The 19866-nt window shown below is 38.8% G+C and overlaps 2 protein-coding genes and 1 long non-coding RNA gene across 4 annotated transcripts; all 3 read right to left on the bottom strand.

Annotated features, from left to right (window-relative positions):
* Window position 1: 1 nt before the first annotated feature.
* On the bottom strand, window positions 2-4224 carry LOC108888103 (uncharacterized). Its single transcript, XR_001961759.2, has 9 exons — window positions 3350-4224; window positions 3173-3237; window positions 2986-3100; window positions 2825-2886; window positions 2634-2721; window positions 2266-2529; window positions 2053-2162; window positions 292-355; window positions 2-91 (listed from the first exon to the last, which is right to left on the bottom strand). It is a non-coding gene; the product is annotated as an uncharacterized LOC108888103 (long non-coding RNA).
* A 2406-nt stretch (window positions 4225-6630) lies between these two features.
* On the bottom strand, window positions 6631-11011 carry LOC108888097 (EEF1A lysine methyltransferase 1). Of its 2 annotated transcripts, none has more exons than XM_018683913.1 (5): window positions 10929-11011; window positions 9823-10044; window positions 9531-9613; window positions 8601-8890; window positions 6631-6934 (listed from the first exon to the last, which is right to left on the bottom strand). In XM_018683913.1, the coding sequence occupies exons 2-5, from the start codon at window positions 9967-9969 to the stop codon at window positions 6801-6803; spliced, it is 654 nt and encodes a 217-aa protein (XP_018539429.1). In that variant the 5' UTR covers window positions 9970-10044; window positions 10929-11011; the 3' UTR covers window positions 6631-6800. The 2 variants fall into 2 exon arrangements, with proteins under 2 accessions (XP_018539429.1, XP_018539430.1); XM_018683914.2 differs by having other exon boundaries at window positions 9823-9971; window positions 10929-10986.
* Window positions 11012-12103: 1092 nt separating this feature from the next.
* On the bottom strand, window positions 12104-19586 carry LOC108888098 (exportin-4). The gene is made up of 8 exons (XM_018683915.2): window positions 19358-19586; window positions 19085-19172; window positions 18378-18559; window positions 18148-18269; window positions 17908-18038; window positions 16951-17068; window positions 15881-15973; window positions 12104-13901 (listed from the first exon to the last, which is right to left on the bottom strand). Exons 3-8 carry the CDS (start codon window positions 18430-18432, stop codon window positions 13704-13706), a joined length of 717 nt encoding a protein of 238 aa, XP_018539431.1. The 5' UTR covers window positions 18433-18559; window positions 19085-19172; window positions 19358-19586; the 3' UTR covers window positions 12104-13703.
* Window positions 19587-19866: the final 280 nt, after the last annotated feature.

A 19866-nucleotide genomic window follows, 5' to 3' on the forward strand; every position in this document is an offset into this window, starting at 1 on the left:
GGTCAATTACTGGATATATATATGCTCTGCATTTCTAAATTACCTGGAGGCTGCTGTTTTATTCGAGGACTCATGGACAAAGTGGTGACACCTGGAGGAATCAAAAGAGAAATATATAAAGGAAAATGATCAATACACCTATACCCAAATAGACACATATATATCTGACAATAATGAAGTTTCTATCAACTTATTACTGAAGGACATTACAGCAGGAAGAATTTAAAAGATTACTGTCACAGGCAACACACAAGCTTGTGTTGTGTTGTTTAACTTTGAATGTACACATACCTTTTTGGTCTGTAATGTTAGAGCTGGTAATTCTGTCCAGGCTACAGAAGCTGAACACGTAGATCTGGAAAACACAAGTACAATACATGAAAAAACTCAGAACTGTTACATAAATAAAACTTTTATAAATAAATTTAAAAAAAAAACTGAGAAAGACTGTGGAAGAACATGCCACTGAAAACCAAACACTTTACAATAGCCCATGTTATCTATCTCGGAACTGTGCTCAAGTCACCACAAACAAATGACTTCTCACTAATAAACACTACAGGGGATCAAGTCCCATAAGAGACAACACAATACGACTGCAAAACAACCACAAAGAGAAAAGGCTTATCATTAATTGATAGAAATCAGCCAGGTAGAGACAAAACAATCACGAGATGCTGAACCGCCACAAACGAGCTTAAAATGAGACACAAAACTAAAAACCCACGCAATAAAAAAAAAAACCGACTGAAAATGGAGAGAATGCCAAAAGATGTGATAAAAAGAGAAGGCTAATGCTAACACGCCTGACCTTCGCGTGTTCAGCGTCTTGCCCAACTCAACAACAGTTCCAAAGCTTGTTTTAGGTGAAGTTATACTACAGAAGCCGACATTTTACTTAAATGTCGAGTACATTGATTGCACATTGATTGATTGGCTCTTTCAGTCAATTCTTCTTCTCAATCTTCAATATTTAAATCTCATCAGGATTCCTAACAGGCACATGGTCAGACACTTGAATCCTATTTCTTCCTATTTCTTCTCTGGCCATGAACAGATTACTATCACACACAGGCCCACAAAAGACAAACTATAAAGACTAATAAAGCTGGACATAAATTGGTATAAAACAGCCAGGTAGAGACGCAAAGTGATGCAAAATGACCAAAGAGAGACAACGATCACGAGATGCTAAGCGGCCACCAACTGTACCGTCGCGCAAATATATCTGTGGGTTACAAAACGACTGCCAAGGTCCGACAGTAGTCCCCATAACTCATGTTAGAGACGCTTTAGTCACAGGAACACAACCAGACAATTCGCGATATAAACGAGTAAAAAAATATGGCCAAAAGATATGACTTAAAAGAGAAGGCTAATGCTATTTAGTTAGCTCGTTAGCCTTACCTTTGCGCAGCAGGTGTGTTGAGCGTCCAGCGTCACCTACGTTGGACAAAAACAGCTCCAAAGCTTTGCTTGCACAGTGATAACTAACCAAAGAAATGAAACGACGACTCAAACGTTGGTTTTACTCCGTATTTTCACTCGTTTTACCGACTTTGTTTCTCTGTCTGCTCTCCTGTCCTCCGGTCACGTGCAATCACAACGTATCTATGTCACGGGTCATGACGACACACGCCAGAAACACATTTGAAATCTATGTCTATGTATATAATTATGTTTATGTCTAAGCTATGGGCTCTAGAGAATGTTTCTGGCTATGAGCTAACTATCACTATAGCTGGCAGAAGATAGGTAGGGCCAGTTTTATTTGCCTTAGCATCAATTGCAAAAGTAAAACCATGTGGTAAAACATAAACCATAGAAACCAAACAGAGACGTTTCTTTTTGTTGTCACTTTGTATTTCAAATCCCTGATTTGTACAGTTTGATCGTGATAAAAATCTTTGTGGTTCACTTGTGAAGTGGCAGCTTTGAGTTTTCCTGGCTGCAAACACAGGAGGAGAAAAACTTTTCAGTTTTTTTCCTAAAGTTATTTCATGGAAGGTAAAGCTGCTTTCAGACTGCTTTTCAGAGATGTTAGTTTCCTACCTTTTATATGTGAGTCTTCTTCATAATGCCCTCCACCTTCTTCTCTTCTTTTTAATGTCTTTTTTCCTCATCTCTTCATGTCTCTTTTCTTCTTTAATTGTTTCTCCTCTCTGCAAAAATAAACAGCAGACAAAAGAGTGATAGTTAAAACTTAGAACAATGAACTAAATGAACTTAAAATCTGCTAATAACATCTGATAAATGGATATTTACCTTTTTTATTAGATGTTTTCACATCAAGTTGCCCTCCCACCTCCTCTCCTCTCCTCTGGTTTTTCTCTTCTCTTCAGTTGTGTCTTCTCTCCTCGTTCTGAAAGATGCAGGAATAATAGTTACATTTTCAGTGAATAAATGTGAACAGATGGATTATTCACGTGTATCATTTAGACAGCTGAAATAAACTGATGATTTTTTTTTTTTTTTTTTGATGGTGACAGTTCACTCCTCATAGTGCCCTCCACCCCCTGCCCCCTCTCTCTAAAAGGAAAACAGAAAAGACAGAAAACTAAAATTTAGAAATGAGGTAAACAGAAGTAGAATTCATCACTGCATGAAATCTGATAATAACAAGATATATTTACCTTTTACATGAGAGGGTTGTCATGTTGCCCTCCACCTCCTCTCCTCTTCTTTTTAATGTCTCTTTTCTTCTCTAATTGTTTCTCCTCTCTGCAAAAATAAACAGCAGACAAAAGAGTGATAGTTAAAACTTAGAACAATGAACTAAATGAACTTAAAATCTGCTAATAACATCTGATAAATGGATATTTACCTTTTTTATCAGATGTTTTCACATCAAGTTGCCCTCCCACCTCCTCTCCTCTCTCATCATCTCTAAACGAAAAACAGAAGACGTTAAAAACTTTAGAAATCAGGTAAACAGAGATTTAATTCATCACTGCATTAAATCTGATGATAACAAGAAATATTAACCTTTTACATCAGAGAGTTTACACGTCATGTTGCCCTCCACCTCCTCTCCTCTCCTCTGGTTTTTTTTCTCATCTCCTTAGTCTGTTCCTCAATTGTGTCTTCTCCTCTCCTCGTTCTAAAAAAATGCAACAATAAATGACGGACAAAGGGGAGTAACAGTTAAAACATTAGATAAATGGATATTTACCTTTTTTATGAGAAGGTTTATACTTCTTATTGCCCTCCCACCTCCTCTCCTCTTTCATCATCTCTCTACATGAAAAACCAGAGGACAAACAGGTTGTAGATAAAAACCTTAGAAATTAGGTAAACAGAGATAAAACTAAAAACTGTGTGAAATCTGGAAATAACATGAAATATTCACCTTTTACATCTGAGGGTCTCCTCCTCATCCCTCGCCGCCTCTCTCCCTGTTCTAAGTTGAGGGTCTCTTCTTGGGATCTTCTGGGGAGGATGGTCTGATGCCCCAACACAAGTCCAGGAGGAGGAGCTGGGAGAGGAGAGAAAATAAGAGCGGAGGCAGAGGAGGAGGAGGCAGGAGGAGAGTGAGAGGTGAGAGGTGGAGCACTGTGGGAGGCTGCCACCAGGACCTTATGGAGGACGACCTGTGGGACGATGGAGCGGCTGGGGACTGGAACGACAAGCGCTGTCCAGGTGTCCTGCTCCATCTGAAGGTGGAAACAAATGATTTCTCTTTAAGAATCAATTAATTGCTCAGTGTATATAATGTCAGAAATTAATCAAACAACCAAACAAATAACAAACTAACAAATATTCACTTTTGATACGAGTAAATTTTGTTGGCATTTTCTGGCTAAACACTAATCGATTAAACAATTATTCAATAAATGGAGACGGTTTATCAAGTGGGCACATATCACAGTTCAAACTGTTTCTAGAAAATCTCTCTGTTAACGTGTGTATTGGGACACGGTGACATAAAACTGACTTACGTCTGTGTAAAATAGATCAAAAATATTTTAAACTATTGTCACTACATGTGTTAGTTATGGCATAAGTTAGAGGACATGGAAACTATTTCTATTTGTTGGCTACTACTCAGCATGCTAACAGCTGAAGGTGATTGGAGGAGATCATAAAACAAAAATTTGCATTTATGCAACCTTAAGTCACGATGGTCAAAGTCGGACCCATTTGACTAATTTACACTGATAGTTGAAACTATTGACAACATTAGCAGCCAATGTTGGACTCAAAACAACATGGGTTTAAAATTTGTTATTTAAAAAAAATTCTCACATTTTCCGGTGAAAACTGCTCCTCAGTGACAGTAGGTGTCAGGTAGCTGCTCAGGTGCGATGCCAAGTCTTTGTTCCAAGTTTCAAAGGATTCAAAGGAATCGTCTGTTTCTCACAGGAATCAGCCAGTACACATCGAAAGCCAAAAGTTTTTCTGATCGTCTGGATGTTGTTTGTGTTTGAATGATGATCACTTCTGAACGATGCACCTGAAAAAACCATGGCAACCATGGAACCTTCAGGTCTGTCCTGGCAGCACGTGTGTAAGTGTGGCTGTGTCTAATTTTATATAAAGTTATAATCAATGAGTCGTCATTAATCTGATTAATCTGAGGGGGGAAATGATCTTGTATGCTCTCTTGCCTGCATTAGCCCATCCTGTCCTCCTACACTGGAATAATACCGTTTACGTTAGTTGCAGTTTGATGATATAGTTGTTATATATTTGATAAAGTTTATATTGGAGTACCCGCTTTTTCTAGCGAGTGCTAACAAAAGCTAGGCTAGGTGGCAGATGCTAATATGATATAATATAAATATATATCTAATGTAATATACTAATTGAAAAAGTTCATAAGAATCATCATAATCAACAGATTTCTAAAATGGATCCACATTTGTTGGTTTCTCCTTTCTCCTGTAACTTCACCCCTCATCTGCTACACATTGAATATTTGATTTACTTGATTTAGTTTCATGTACTGTTACTGTACTGGTTACTGTTGTTACATCTGGAAAGAAATGGGGACTGTGTTTTTTATTCTGGACTCGATTTGTCTTTGCTTTGCACCGAAACTTGGAACTGACTTGCACTTGACAAAGATGTCTTGATGTCTTGTTGTGCAAGGATATGAAATACAAGTACAGCCAACTGAATCTGCACCTTTTGAACTGGCTGGACTGGAGAGAGTGGACAGGACTAAAAATCCAGACATGACAGTTGATGGGTTGATGGGTTTAGCCAAAGTACAGAAAACATATTTCACTTACTCCTGGTATCAGATTTTGAGAAATTCATCTGTTTCTGCACCACAGACAAAATGACATTTCCCTCCATTGACACAGACATTGAACCAAAACAACCTGCCTGACCAGATACCACTAGGAATAAATGAGAATATGTTTACTTGTAAACTGGATGATCCAACCATTGACCTGATCAATGCTGTCACTGACTGATGTGCCAGGAGAAACCCGAGGCTACATCCATTGTTATTCTGAAAACACATTAATAACGGCTTGTCATTAAAACAACAAATATTCATGATGCATTTCAAAATGAGATTTTAAAAAAATGAATAAGAAAAAAAACAAAACAAAAAGAAATTCAATGATTCTTGAGAACTGAGACCTGTCCTGCACATAAACTGATGTATTCTGATGAAAAATGAAAATAATTTAAACTACAGAAGTCAGCAGTGGATTTTACTGTGACACATTTATATTTTACTTTGAATTATATTCAGATATTTCTGACTTTATGATTAAATATCAGTATGTTACCCAAAACCCAGAACCTAATCTCTAAACAAAATCTGATTTTTAAAGAGAGTTTATTCTGTTAAATAATCATATGTATCCATTTAAACACTGATTTTTGCAGAATGGTTTTTTGATTTCTATATTATCATGGAAGACTACAAATAAAAAACTGTGTGATGTTTTCTCCCTGCACCTCACCTGACAACAGTTACATTTCTGGTGAATAAGTCATTTTTGAAAATAACTCCCATTTCTGTGGTGTTGACAGAAAACCTAATACTGATAACTGTAATTAACTAAAAACATTAAAACTGGGAAGTTGTTCCAAAACTTCTGTCTGATGATCCTAGCTTTGTTAGAGAAAATATTCAGCTCATTCATTTCTCAAGAATCCCTGACTGAATTTAGCAGTTGTTAGTTCATTAGTTTACGGAGAATAACGATGCCTCTCAAAGCATCTGTGCAAGAAACATTCACACTTATTTTCAGGACACAGGAACTGATTCCGTCTTAGTTGAACAATAGTAGATTCTCAGCTGGTGGGCTCATCACATCATTGAATGGGGTAAGAAATTAAGTGTCTACTATAAACAATATTATCTTTCCTTTTTAAAATGTATTCTTCCTGCTTATTTTGTTAAATACTCAATGGTTGGTTTGGTACAGTCACACTATACGTCTGTGCTCAGACTCTCGTTAGCTCTTTCTGTTGCTTGCAACTCATGTTTACGTGGCTGCAGCCTGCAGAGTGAGGTGGGGTTCAGTCCCACCTAGGTGAGGTCTTCAAAGTGCTTGTTTTTTCAAACTAAAAGATATTTAATTTGCAACAATATAAACCAGACAAATTTTACTAAATATTTGGTGTTTGCTTGATTACTAACTTAAAGTACAATTTCAACCAAAATTGGTCACCAACTTTTTATTCAGTAAACAAGCTGTCTTTGAGTCCATACGTTCATTTGTGAAACCATGGTTGTAAAATGTGTGTGTGATGTCCTCCCTCCCTCCATCCATCAGGGTGCTGCTGCTTCTGCCCTGAACAGTCAAAATATTGTTCAGAAGGAGGTTTGGGCCTCAGCAGGACAGCAGGCGAGATGGATAGTTGACAAAACAGCGGAACTCGTTGGATAAATTTCTGTTATGTTTTGGCAGGAAGCTGCACATTTTCACATCCAGAAGCTCTTTGGCGAGATTTTCCATGATGGCTCCTGCAGAACAGACGGGACAACAAAAATTTGATGTAAAAAGCTACTTGAATAGCAAGAACAGTGCACGGCTGCTGTAGTGTAATCCAATGGGCGTCTGTCCATGTCAAAGTACATCCACTAAAGTGCTTGTTTTTGCCACTGACAGGCTCAGACTGTTATTGTTCAACAGTGTCAGTGGATCAGATTCATACAGAGATAGATTTTGACTCCACTGTCATTTTAATCTCACAGAACAGGGGAGTTCTGTGAGGTTGAAATACCACTGCCTTGATCTCTTCATTTGTGATAAAGTGTGGTACTTTTACAGCTCCTGTATAAAAATTACTGTTTTTGTCAGTGGAGTCTGGAAATGATATATAGAGATGTTTCTGGTTAAATAAAAAGGATCTTACTCTTTAATCAAAATATGTATCTCTGTATGAATCCTGTCCATAATGTTGTCAGACAATAACAATCGGAGCCTGTCAGTGGCAAAAACAAGCACTTTAGTGGACGTACTCTGACGTAGACAATTGCAGCAGCTGTTTGCGGTTGCCAGGTATACTGCTGGTTCTTGCTCAATACTGCACCAATTTCAAAGATTTTTGTCCTTGTCAATCATTTACACCCACAAACAATTTTTTAAATTTAAATATATATTATTATGAAATTGTATATATTATTACAAGAGTTTGGTTTTGGTTTCGCTGTTGACAATGAAAGATCCACTGATTGTTTGGTCAGGTGACTAGGCTTGACTCGGCATATGAGCATCTCTTAAGGAGTTCAGTCGTGCTGACTACTTTTAATAAAACACCTTTTTTTACATCATAACATTTGTGTTTTATTGTTGTTTAAATGTGGGCTATTATTGACACTTTAAAATATATGTCCAGTAGTTGTTCTATAAGTCTGAAATATTAACAGCTGTCCAAAAAAAAAAAAAAAAAAAAGTCTGGTGTAAACCAAAATTAATCAGCAAATGTAATCAAATAATCATTTAAAAAAACACATTTGCTGCCAGCTGCCCAGGATTTACTTTTCTTTGTCGTACATGTTAGTACACTGAATATCTATCTAAACATTTGGAGCTTCTTTTTTTTTTTGCTTTTTGCTTTTCAGGCACGTTCCATAGTTCCCCAGATAATCAAGAAATTAACAGCAGAATAGTTGATAATGAAAGCAGTTGTTAGTTGCAGCCCTAATTTCAGCTTTGTAAACAGATTTTAAAAATCCTGTAAACGGTTCAATGGGCGACCTCTCAGTAACTGAACCCATTTGAAATACTGGAGCACACAATCCACTTCACTAATTGATCGATAAAGGTGCGAACAATTGAAGAAGACGCAGTGAGTCTAAATGTGAACAATACAAAACCCATTTTTCAGTCGCTGAGAAGTGGCCCATTGAACTGTACTATACTGTACTCAGTATACTGTCCTATTCTGAAAGCACCGACTGCTGTTTGTGGAGGAGCAGAAGCCTGAGAGATTCCTGGACTAAAGAGTCTAAGGAGTCAGGACTCTGGAAATACATGTAAAACAGCAGTAAATGTTACTGAAGGACAGTGTGGGTTGTTATAAGACCGACAGGGATTTCCCTCTCTGTGCTTATCTCTGTGACTGGATAAAATAATGTTAAAACATGAGAGGCGCACACTGGGGTTCTCAGCCCTTCCTCCTCTTACCTGTACACAGCAGCACTTTGCCTTTACTCAGGTGCTTGATGGTTTTGGCCACTTTCCTCAAACACTCCTCAGACAGGTAGGGCGGGTCGGCGAGGACGATGTCGAAGCTCTGAGGAGCCACGCTGGCCGGGAAAGACAGCGGTTCGTTGTAGTCGTAGAAAATGAAGTCGTCTCCATAGGCGGCGAAGCGGCGGTCGTACTCAAACACAACAGCAGACACTCTGTCTGAACCGTCCAACACACCCTGCTTCAACTTCTGGTACACACTGGGCGCACTCACACATGCTATCCTGACAGTAAAAACAAACATGTGACACTTAAAATCAGTGGTAGAAGAAGACCTTTCACTAAAGTAAAGTTCTCCATTACAAGTAAAAGTCCTAGAAGAAATATCCTGGAAGTAAGAAGCATAATATAAAACAAAAATCACAGTCTAGTGAATTCTTTACAATCCAATGTAAACAATAAAATATGATGTAACTGAAATATAAAATATTGTCCGCCACATTGTTTTGACTGTCAACATTAAAATCATTAAACTTACTTACACAGATACAAACTTTGTGTGACTTTATTGACAATAATCTCTGTGAAGTTCATTAATCACAGAGATTTAAAACACTGATAATTAAGATAGCTTCTTGAGTTTTATCTACATTTATTTATACTTTGTAAAGGCTCCACCACTGCTCTAAAATGATGATGAAGGGTGGGTGTGTGTGTGTGGACAGTTTGGTCGGTCCTCACAACTTCAAAGGGCTGTTTGAGCGTTAAGACTTTTATGAGGTTAGACATTTACTTGTGATGCTTAAAGTTAGGGTTAGGACAAGTCTCCAGGAAATGAATGCAAGTCTATGTAATGTCCCTCTAAATTACAGAGCTCAACGTGTGTGTGTGTGTGTGTGTGTGTGTGTGTGTGTTTACAGTTACCTGCCTCCCTCTCCAGCTTCACGTAGAACCTCCTCAGCTAACTGAGTTGCTGTTTCATCACTGTACCAGAACTGACTCATACGCTGATGGATGGACAGACACACGGACACACACACACACACGCACACACACACACAGTGTGAACTAGCATGACTTCATCATCAACATTAAATCTTTACAAGCCATTTCATTTACATTAACATGTACACTTAAGCCTTGAATAAACCATAACACAGACGCACACATGCAGTGTCAGTTTCCTGTCTCCTGTTCCTGAGTCCAGTGAACTCACCCAGTCCTCCTCCACTGCCCCCACAGCAAACTGTTCTGATGGAGTCGTGCTGTGAGCCGGACCGGTCCTGGTCTCGTTGTAGAACTCCTGCAGGGCGGCCAGAGTGTGAGCTGACAGTGTGGGGATGTCATCGTCGCTGTCACTCATGGCTGAATGGGGGGAGGAGGAGGAGGAGGAAGAGGAGGAGAGCAGACCTTCAGGAATGAAGAAAGAGTGGAAAACCTGAAAATAAAAGAAGTTTAACTACTTCATGCAAGCTGGTGGTGAACTTGTTAATTAATCCAACCTCCTAACTGTCTCCAACATTCTTTTTATTAATCTGCAGAGTAACTTAAGCTCTCAGATAAATGTAATGGAGTAAACGGGACAGTAGAAGTATTAAGTAGCATCAAATGGAAATAATCAAGGAAAATACCACTACAATACTTGAATACATGCACAGCTGACTATATTACACATTTGCCATATGAAGAAAAATACAAATAAACACTGTATTATTGTGATACTGATTTCAGTTTTTTTTGTTTTTTATAAAATCTTAATATATTAATGAGCAGTCAGTATCAGCTGATCAATCTCCAGGTTTGACAAAGGGTGACTGAGACAAACAACAGACCTCCTGTAGAGATACTGTACTTTTTACTGCACTACATTTATTTGACAGCTTTAGTTACTAGTTACCTTCAAGATGAAAGACATCAATTTGCAGAAAGCACATACGAAGAGCTTGATGCCTCCTAACAGATTCTACCTGACTAAAACTTAATATGTTTGATTGACTGAGTAATGGTTAGACAGCAGATTAATCCATGATGAAAACTGTCATTGGTTGCAGCCGTGCAGTTGTATGTAAGTCATATTTAGTCAAGTAAAAAATGCAGGAAATCACTAAATGTCCTGTAGACAGTCAAACATGAGCCCGAAAACTACACACAGTTGTAAGTTTGTTAGGTGCACCTTGCTAAAGCTAAAGCTAAAGCGCTGTAAGTGAACTGCTGAAACACACACACACACACACACACACACACACACACACACACACACACAAAGACGTTGTGACACATAAAATACATAAAATACAATCCAAAACATAAAAGTGAACACACCTGGTCAGGAGCCAGTCCCGGTGAGTAACATGTCTATGGTTGTTACCATGTGACAAGTCGCGGGGTGATGACGTACTTACAAAGCGTACGGCTCTAGCGTAGGGACAAAACAGTTAAATGTGCACTGCATTAAAAAAAAAACACTCAATTTAGCTGTTTATCCTCCCTAATTTGGCATATTTGAAAAACTCTCGATGATGATGTTATATTCGCAATATTAAGAAACAAAAGATGTGCTTTTCACTCATATTTTCTAACGCATATTAGTAGTTTTGGTCTGTGAACAAACAATTCAAAGTAAACTCTGAGATCCAAATCCCCAACTAAACAGTTTTCACCTGGAGACTCAACATATAATGTATTAATGATTTATTTATAACGCTTTAAAGGGAAATAAACATTAGTAATATGACTAGTGGACAAACACATTCAGTGGTTGTTTTTCATGTGTGGAAAAAAAAAAACTCTTCAGCCATGTTTTATGGATTTAGATTAAACCTAGGAGATGAAAACAATGACATGCAGGTTAGAGTTGTTATTTAAATTTAAGGCGTTAGATGTAGTTAAATATTAAATCTTTCAGTTCAAATTTCAGTTCAAACAATCTCATAAGAGTGGAGAAATATTACATTTAGCAGTTAAACTTTCTTTCAAAGGGTCAAACATTTGATTGCACCCCAGTGACGTTATTAAGCATCAAAATGATACCTGACAATAATCAAACTGAAATCTCAGCTGATGAATCCTGCAGATACCTGGATAACTTTTGTCCCAGAAACTGTCCAGTCAACGATTTCCTCGACCACTCTAAATGTTGTTTCACTTTAATATTTCACTCTGCTGTGGAGAAAACACTAAATTGCGACACCAACATTAAAATACTGAATCAAACTTGGTATTTTGTGAATCCTTCCACACACAGAGGAAACATCAGGGGAATTTACAGCTCTGTGTCGATTACATTTCAAATTCAGATCCTTTGTGTGTGCAATTGTCTGTGAAACTCAAGTTTCTCATTTCATTAGTGCAGAAAGAAATACTTTACCTCCAAAACCCAGATGAATTATATTTTAAAGAACAGCTGCTGGACTGATATTTTGTTATAAAAAGCATAACCAATAACTTTATTTATTACTAAAGTAGATAAAAGACATTACAAACAGACACGAGACATGTAAAGGAAAAATGCAGAGGCCAGAACATTTTATACAATAAGTTTATGTACACTTTTATACTTCATTAACAAAACAGCCATTCTACAATAACCAGGATAGTGCTCTGAACGAGGAGGAATCTGTCTCCAATATAATGCTTCAACAAGTGGCTCTGCTCCTTTTTATTTGGTTTGTTATTGCTGTCCTTCAACTCCCAACAGTCTCTGCTTCGATCCAGTGTGTGCTGAAGAGTGAAACGGTGGATGATGTGCTGCTGCTGTAGAAAAAAAAGACTACTGAAATTAATCTGCTAAACTTTAGAGGCCTGATCCGATCTCCTGGCCTTTATCTGTCCGGAGGGAGGGGCTGCAACGTAATACTACAATCCAAAATATCAAACTGCAAAAAGGTCAACACAGACAAAGTTGCTCCCTCTTTAGCTGAATTCACAACATGTTGAACTCATACAACTCTTCCTGCCATATAAAAACATTTCAGTTTTTTTTGTCTTTGAACGTACACTTCTCATGGTTTCTGGTTTGAAAACATTTCTTATATATATTTATATATGTACACCCTTTAGTGAAATGCAATCTGATTTTGGTTTTCTGTCATCACCAACAAACAAACAAACAAATAAAACAAACGCCCTCCTGCGCTGTGTGGTTCAGTAAGGCCCAAAGACAGCCGGGCCGGCGAAACCTTTGTTGTCATGGCAACATTTTGTGTGTGTGTGGGTGTGTGTATGTGTATGCATGTTGTGTGCATGTGTGTGTTTGTGAATTTGTGCATCCGCTGTGTTGTTGTTGTTTTTTTTTGGCGAATGGCAGGCACAGTCGACATTTGATGTCAGTTAATGTATGATGTGATTCACACACACACACGCACACACACATACACACACACACAAAACAATCAACAAAACAAAGGCACTCTGGGAAGGACTGGGGCAACGTGTGTGTGTGTGTGGCAGGATGGAAACTGATAAAATGAAGTGTGTGTCACCAAGACCCCTCTAATACCTTCGTCTAAAAAACCTCACACTAGAAAAATCTTCTCCGTCACTTCTCCACACAGCAACCTGTTTTATCCTCAACATGACTGTGTGTGTGTGTGTGTGTGTGTGTGTGTGTGTGTGTGTGTGTCTGTGTGCGCTCTGGCGACCTCCAGGCACATGAGGAGGTGGAGGAGGTGGAGGTCAACCCCCGTCGACACCAGCCACTGCTCTGCCTCTTGTCGTCATGATGGTCAGCGCTCCGTTGCCGCTTCAGTCCAAAAGGGCAGGATCCTCCGACTGAGTCCGTCTGCTCTGCAGTTCAGTCTCCATGGTTACCAAGTTATCATCATCATCGTCAAGTCTGTCAATCATGGGATGGGTGAGGGGGTGGGGTGACGGTTCGGGGAGGAGAACAAAACAAAAAAAGAAATCCTAGGAAGTGAAAACAGGGTTAACATTCAGGCATGAGATGGATCCCCCAGCAGGTGCAGAGACAGAGAGGTCCTCAGAGCTGTCTCTTCTACCCATAGTTCATAGGGATGAAGTGGGGCAGGGGGGGCGGGGGGGTCTCTGATTGGTTGCTTTTCATAATGATGATTCGAGGCGGAGTCGGTTTTCCAGTGGTTATTTGACGCAGAGCAGGCCGCCCACATTGGCCACAAACTCCTCCAGGCTCTTGAGGAAGGCGACCTTCTGTTTCCTGTCCATGGTGGGCGGCGTGCTGCTGGCCGTCAGCTTGTTGAAGGCGTCGGCCAGCCGCTGGTAGATGACGGCGTCTCTTTGAGAGGAGAGCAGAGTCTCCACCAGCTCAGAGTACTCTGCCTGTCACAGGAGGGAAAGCAAGATGTGAAGCAGACAAATATCAGCAGCTGATTAGTTACAAGGATGTCTGAGCAAAAACCAATGTATCGGTCTAGCTCCAGTTATAATAGTTAAGTAATCATATTTAAGAGTTCATTATCCAAAATGTTTAAGGCTGCAATAAATTATCATTACATCTTATTATTGTTTAGATCATTATTGATTAATCTGGTGATTATTTCCTTAATTATTGTCTATAAAATACTAAAAAATACCAATCAAACTTTCCTTAAGGCCAAGGTGACGTCATCTTATTGCTTGTTATGACAATGAAGAAATAACAATAAGAGAGAAAATTTAAGTAAAATGCTTTGACACTGAATTAGAGGAGAAGTCGACACTGCACAGATTCAGTGTATGTTTGTGTACATACGCCATGATTTTATCTTAGTGTATAAGTATACACATATTTTTATTTTCTGTATGTAATTTATGTGGAAAGTGGGAGGACAAGAACAATTTTAAAAAGAATAATCTCACCTATCTACTGTGAGTCAAGTCCTCAGTCATTATGTGAAGAGATAAAAATGCATCTTTAAAAATCTGCCATTCATTGGCAGGCATTAAATTAATGGCCAGAATGGAACTGTGTTTGTGCAGACTGGACACTAGGGGGCGTCGGAAGTAATTTACTAAAAACTTGCTGCTTCTCTTGTGTTTCATTTGGACATTTTCCTCAAAGTTGTAATTATAATGATAATAATAATATAAAAATTAACTATCTGGAGTAACAAACAAAAGATGTAGCATATTTTCATCGTAAAGTTCTGCAGTGAAAAGATAGACAATGAAATGAGACAGAAGATGATATATATATATATATATATATACACACACACACACAACAGCCTACTTTACATGTTTTATATATATATATATATATATATATATATATATATATATATATATATATATATATATATATATATATATATATATATATATATATAACTGTGCTGCTTTATGTTTCTGGTACATATTATTTTATGTATGTAAAAACCCAGCAGTAGCAAGTCTATGAGCATGTGAAGATTTATAAAATAACAGAGTCTGCACTGTAAGCTGGTCCCAAACCATTAGAGCTTTATAAACAAGTAACAGAGCCTTAAAACCTATTGTAAACGATACTGTGAGCCAGTGGAGTGTAGCCAAAACTGAGGTAACGTGCTCTCTCTTCCTTGGTACACAGGTGACACTTGTCGAGTCATATCTAGACACGAAGAAGAAATTTGATATCTTATACCTCAATTGTCCTTCTTCAGTGTTTCTGCTACTTAAATGTGTCATTCTGTTGAGTAATTCAACCTCTCCTTTGCTTTTAAACTAAACAACCAACAAAGTAAACATGAATAAACTGAAATCTCTGAGGTGTGGATCATTGCTGCTGTTTGTTTTTAAGTAGGAAATTCAACAGCCTACTTTACATGTTTATTCTTAAACCTTTTCTTGGCAGAGATGAGCACACAGCTTCTGTCATGAAGACACTTCTCATGTTGACATTTACCAGCAACAAAGTTACTGATAAAAAAACTCGCCCCCTGCTCTTAATAAAATAAACTGAATCCTGTTGAACAGCAGCTGCAGGCAACTTAACATCCAAACATTTGAGGAAACTAACATTTCTGCAGTTGTAAAAGTAACTACTTGATTGTGGACATCAGTCTGAGGTCATTATATATTTGAGTTGAACATCATTCTAAAGAAGCGACTACACTTTAAAAAGCTGCACAAAAGCCAAGACTAAGCGCCTTCAAAAAGAAAGAGTTCAATCATCTTAAAGCCTTCAGCTACTGTACAGGGCAAGGAAAAAGAAAAGTACCAGCTGTTCATCTTTGTACAAGCACAAAGCCTTGGTAGTGATAATATATCTCTTCTTTGAGCATCAACAGACATCAGAGCATCCAGACTCCAGTAATGTGTTTTATCAGTTAGTTACTCACCTGGTGCAGGCACACGAGTGTGTAAAGAGCTTCTCCTGCTGCCACTGTCATCTCGGTGTTGTGTTTTTGCAGGACCAGCATGTCAAACACCAACTGAAGGCAGAGGATGGAGCACGGAGAATGAAAAATAGAAAATGAGAGTTTAACTCTTCGATGAAACGTGTTGTTAGGGCTGCGTCAAGCTAGCCTCTAGTTATACTGCTATAGCCTAGACTGCTGGGGGATTTCCCATGATGTATTCAACTCCTCTTTCCTCCTCTCCTCCTTCATCTGTATTTATTCATATCCTATCTCCATATGCCCTCTGCAGAGGCCGGATCTTAGCACTGTGCTATGTTCCCTTTCCTCTCATTTCTGTCTCTGTCTCACCCCAACCGGCCAAAGCAGATGGCCGCCCACCCTGAGTCTGCTTCTGCTCAAGGTTTCTGCCTCTAAAAAAGAAGGTTTTCCTTCCCACTATCTCCTAGTGCTTGTTAATGGTGGAGACTGTTGGGTCTCTCTCTGTGTAAAAATTAGAATACAGAGTATGGCCTAGACCTGCTCTTTATGAAAAGCGCTCTGAGAACTTGATTTATCTGGACTCTGATAAGAAAATGCATTTTAAAGTTCAACAGCTCAAAGCACCAACATATAACTCCTGATGTTTCACTTGTTGCCATTTGAGCCTCCTAAAAATAGTTCAGATGAGATAACACTCTGTGTCTGTACAGTATCTCATTTGTTTGATCTGTACAGAAACCAAGTTTTTACAGGGTTATGTGACTTTGTGACGATTTTTCAACCAGGAGCAGTGACTTCCTGGAATAAAAAGAAGTGCATGATACATGGTTATATCTCAAACTTTCTAACTGTTCTTTAAAGAGAAGAGCAAATCTGTGAATTTTATTTCCTTTATCATTTATGAAGTTTACTCTTGTTATTTTGATTTATTTGTCAAATTGTCTTATCTGTTCTGTTTCAGGGTGTTTGTTTCTTTTAATCTGTGCTTAGTGTGCATTGTTTTGTCAAAATATATAATAGTATTTACATGTTTTATCTCAGTGAAAACGAAGCCCAGTATGCAAGTATACCTTGAGGAAGTGACGAGTGGCGATGAAGAGAGGCGTGTCCTTCTCCTGGTTTTTGGCGCACTGTTCAGCCAGAGGAGACAAAGCCTCCAAACACAGCTGGCTGATCTCCGAACTCATCCTGAAAACAGATGTTAAGGAGCAGAGACCAACAGCATGAGAAACTCTGAACCTGCACCAGGCACAGTGATCGGTCCAGATGGAAGACAACGTATGATAAACCTGAACACCAGCAACCGGTGATCAAATTAGTTAACATCAGGGTGTGATTCTCTTCTCTGCTCTTGCTCCCCACTTTGAAATGTGGGCTGTGAAAATATCTTGTCTGAGATTAATGTCAACAGTGACTTGGAAAGAATGTTTACCTGAAAAAAGGCTCCTACAGCCCGGTATGTTTTGAAATGTTTTTATATTGGTGTCAATACAAAACATGAGTTTCGGCAGGGTACCTTAGTATGGGGAATATTAGTCTGGGGGTGTCTTAAGGCCATTGTAGGTACAAAAAATAAATAAATAAATAACTAATGCAGCCGGGGGAGGAGGGGTAATATACTGAGAAAACTGATACTCCCTGAGATTAAGATTCATGGGGAAAAAAAAACAAAAAAAGTTGCCTTTTTTTGTCAGCAAACCACATTGCTTCATTTTGCAGGTTGGATCAACATCATCACACTTACAAAAGCCTGATAAACCTGTTTTTGTTTAACAATACAAGCCAATTTCTCTAAACAAGCAGCTGCAGAAGATCTTGGTCAAAAATAAAATTGTACAAAATTGGCAAAATATGATATAAACTGGAAACTGTCATATCAGAGGGAAGGAGAAGAAGAAGAAGTCTGGCCAAGCATTTGACACCAAACTTCAGTAATTGACATTTTTTTAGTTGCAACTGTGTTAAGGTTAATTGGCCAGCACCCAAAAAATCACGTAAGAATAACAAAACAGACAGTGGTAGGATACGAGGTCATTCCCAGTTCCAAGGAGAACATGAGGCTCTTGAACAGGTCTTCAGGCAGCTGTGGGATCTTTTCTGGGAAGATCTCACAGATGAAGGTGATGAGCTTGTAGTACTGGTTACACAGAGAGGGGAACTAGAGAACAACAAGGACAGGAACAGTATGAACACAAAGAACATGCCAGTTAAACAGATTTAGCTTTTTGCAGCTCACAGATGATTAGACACTACTAGTGTAGTTTTACCTTGAGCAGGTCCTGAGACATGAGTGGAAGGACAATATTGACACCATAAAGAACCACATCTGCTGCTGAGACTGTTCTGTTAGAGGCTGGTGTTCCCTGGTCTTGGTTTCGAAACACCTCATCTAAAAACAGTTTGAAATAAAAATTCAATCTCAACGCAAACATGTAAAAATCTAGAAAGGAAAAAAAAGTCTAGATTTTCAAAGACATAAAACTTCGAGCCAACTCACCTGTGTCACTGAAGTCGATGAACTCTTTGGAGAGCAGGTTGGTGAGCAGCTCCATGATGAGCAGCAGGTCCTGGTACTGGTCCTCCTCGGCTGTGGCGTCTCCTCGCTTCCTGCTCTGGTTGTTTTTTAGAGTAGACCTGCAGCAACGTCAGACACGCCTCGTACAGCTTCATGGACTTGGTCTGAACGAGGAGAGGAGAAAACACAGTGTTAATGTCTTTCACAGTTTCTTGAGCCTAAGACCTAAAGATTTCCATTAAATATCACAATTTTTAATTGCTAACTCTTAAGTGCTTCTGTGACATAAAAATTCCAGTTTGTTTGAGCCTAAAATAACAGATTTTGTGTGTGAAATTTAGTCAGATTTTCACTCTATTTCACTACTTTTTGCTCAGTTTTTTGGTCTCTACAAACCTCGGAGGAAAAACTTATGAAAACGCTGCACGCTGACAACTACACAATCAGATGAAACTCACAATAAAGTGGTGAAAAAGCAGGGGGTGGGTTAATCAGAAAGAAGGACCTCTTCCACATTGTAACAGTGTTTTTATCCACTGTCATATGACATGTTGTCATAAATATTCATTTAAATGGTTACTCCAGAAAATCTGTATTTCACTTCCTTAAGAGACAAAATGAACAAAGTAACTGTAAGTAACCTGCATTGTTTGCAGGTTGTTTCCAAAAGGTTCTCACGTGACACTCACCTCTCCCAGGTAGCAGATCTGTTTGTGAGCCACTTCCACAAAAACCTCAAATGATGAGGTTGATTGTCTCGGGCGTGTTGCTGTAAACCTGCGCAATGAAAACAAGTCCACAATCAGACTGAGTTCGAATTTCATCGACTTACTTAAAGACTTTTCAATCACAAACATATGGATCGAATTGGAGTCTGAGTTTAACTGCCTTCCTCTGAGCTACACAGGAAGAATAACAAACAAGTTTTCACCAGTTTTAAGTCACCTTCCCCCCGCTCTTACCTCCATGAGGCCGATGCAGCTGGACAAGAAGTCCATGAGGAAAGAAAAGAGCGAGGCCACGTTGTCGATCTGTGTCGCCTCCGCGATGCCGCACAGCGCCTCTAACGTAGCCACGATTTCCCGTTTGACAGCTTCTTCCTGGCTGATCTGAGCGAAGTTCTCCTGGTTAATGAGGTTGAGGAAACGCTGCTGAAGAGGGTGAAGCACCTGGACAGAGAGAGACAGGGAGTCAATGTGTCAGAAGGGACATACATTATATTGTTCAGCATTTATTCATGTCTTGAAATATCCTGAAGTCGCCTGAAGACATTTCAGTGTCTCACTTTGCTCAGTCAGAAAGTTCAAGTAATTTCACATTTTTAAAAATGCTGCAACTTTTCTTTGGCAGTCCAAGATAATTCAGATACAGGTTCAAGATGAACCATGTGATATACAGTCAGGTGACAAATTAAAAGAAAAACCAACATAAAGTGTCTTAGAAAGGTCTTTGGCCACCATGAGCCTCCAGA

Source organism: Lates calcarifer, unplaced genomic scaffold, assembly GCF_001640805.2.
Source record: "Lates calcarifer isolate ASB-BC8 unplaced genomic scaffold, TLL_Latcal_v3 _unitig_1298_quiver_1001, whole genome shotgun sequence".
Classification (NCBI taxonomy): domain Eukaryota; kingdom Metazoa; phylum Chordata; class Actinopteri; family Centropomidae; genus Lates; species Lates calcarifer.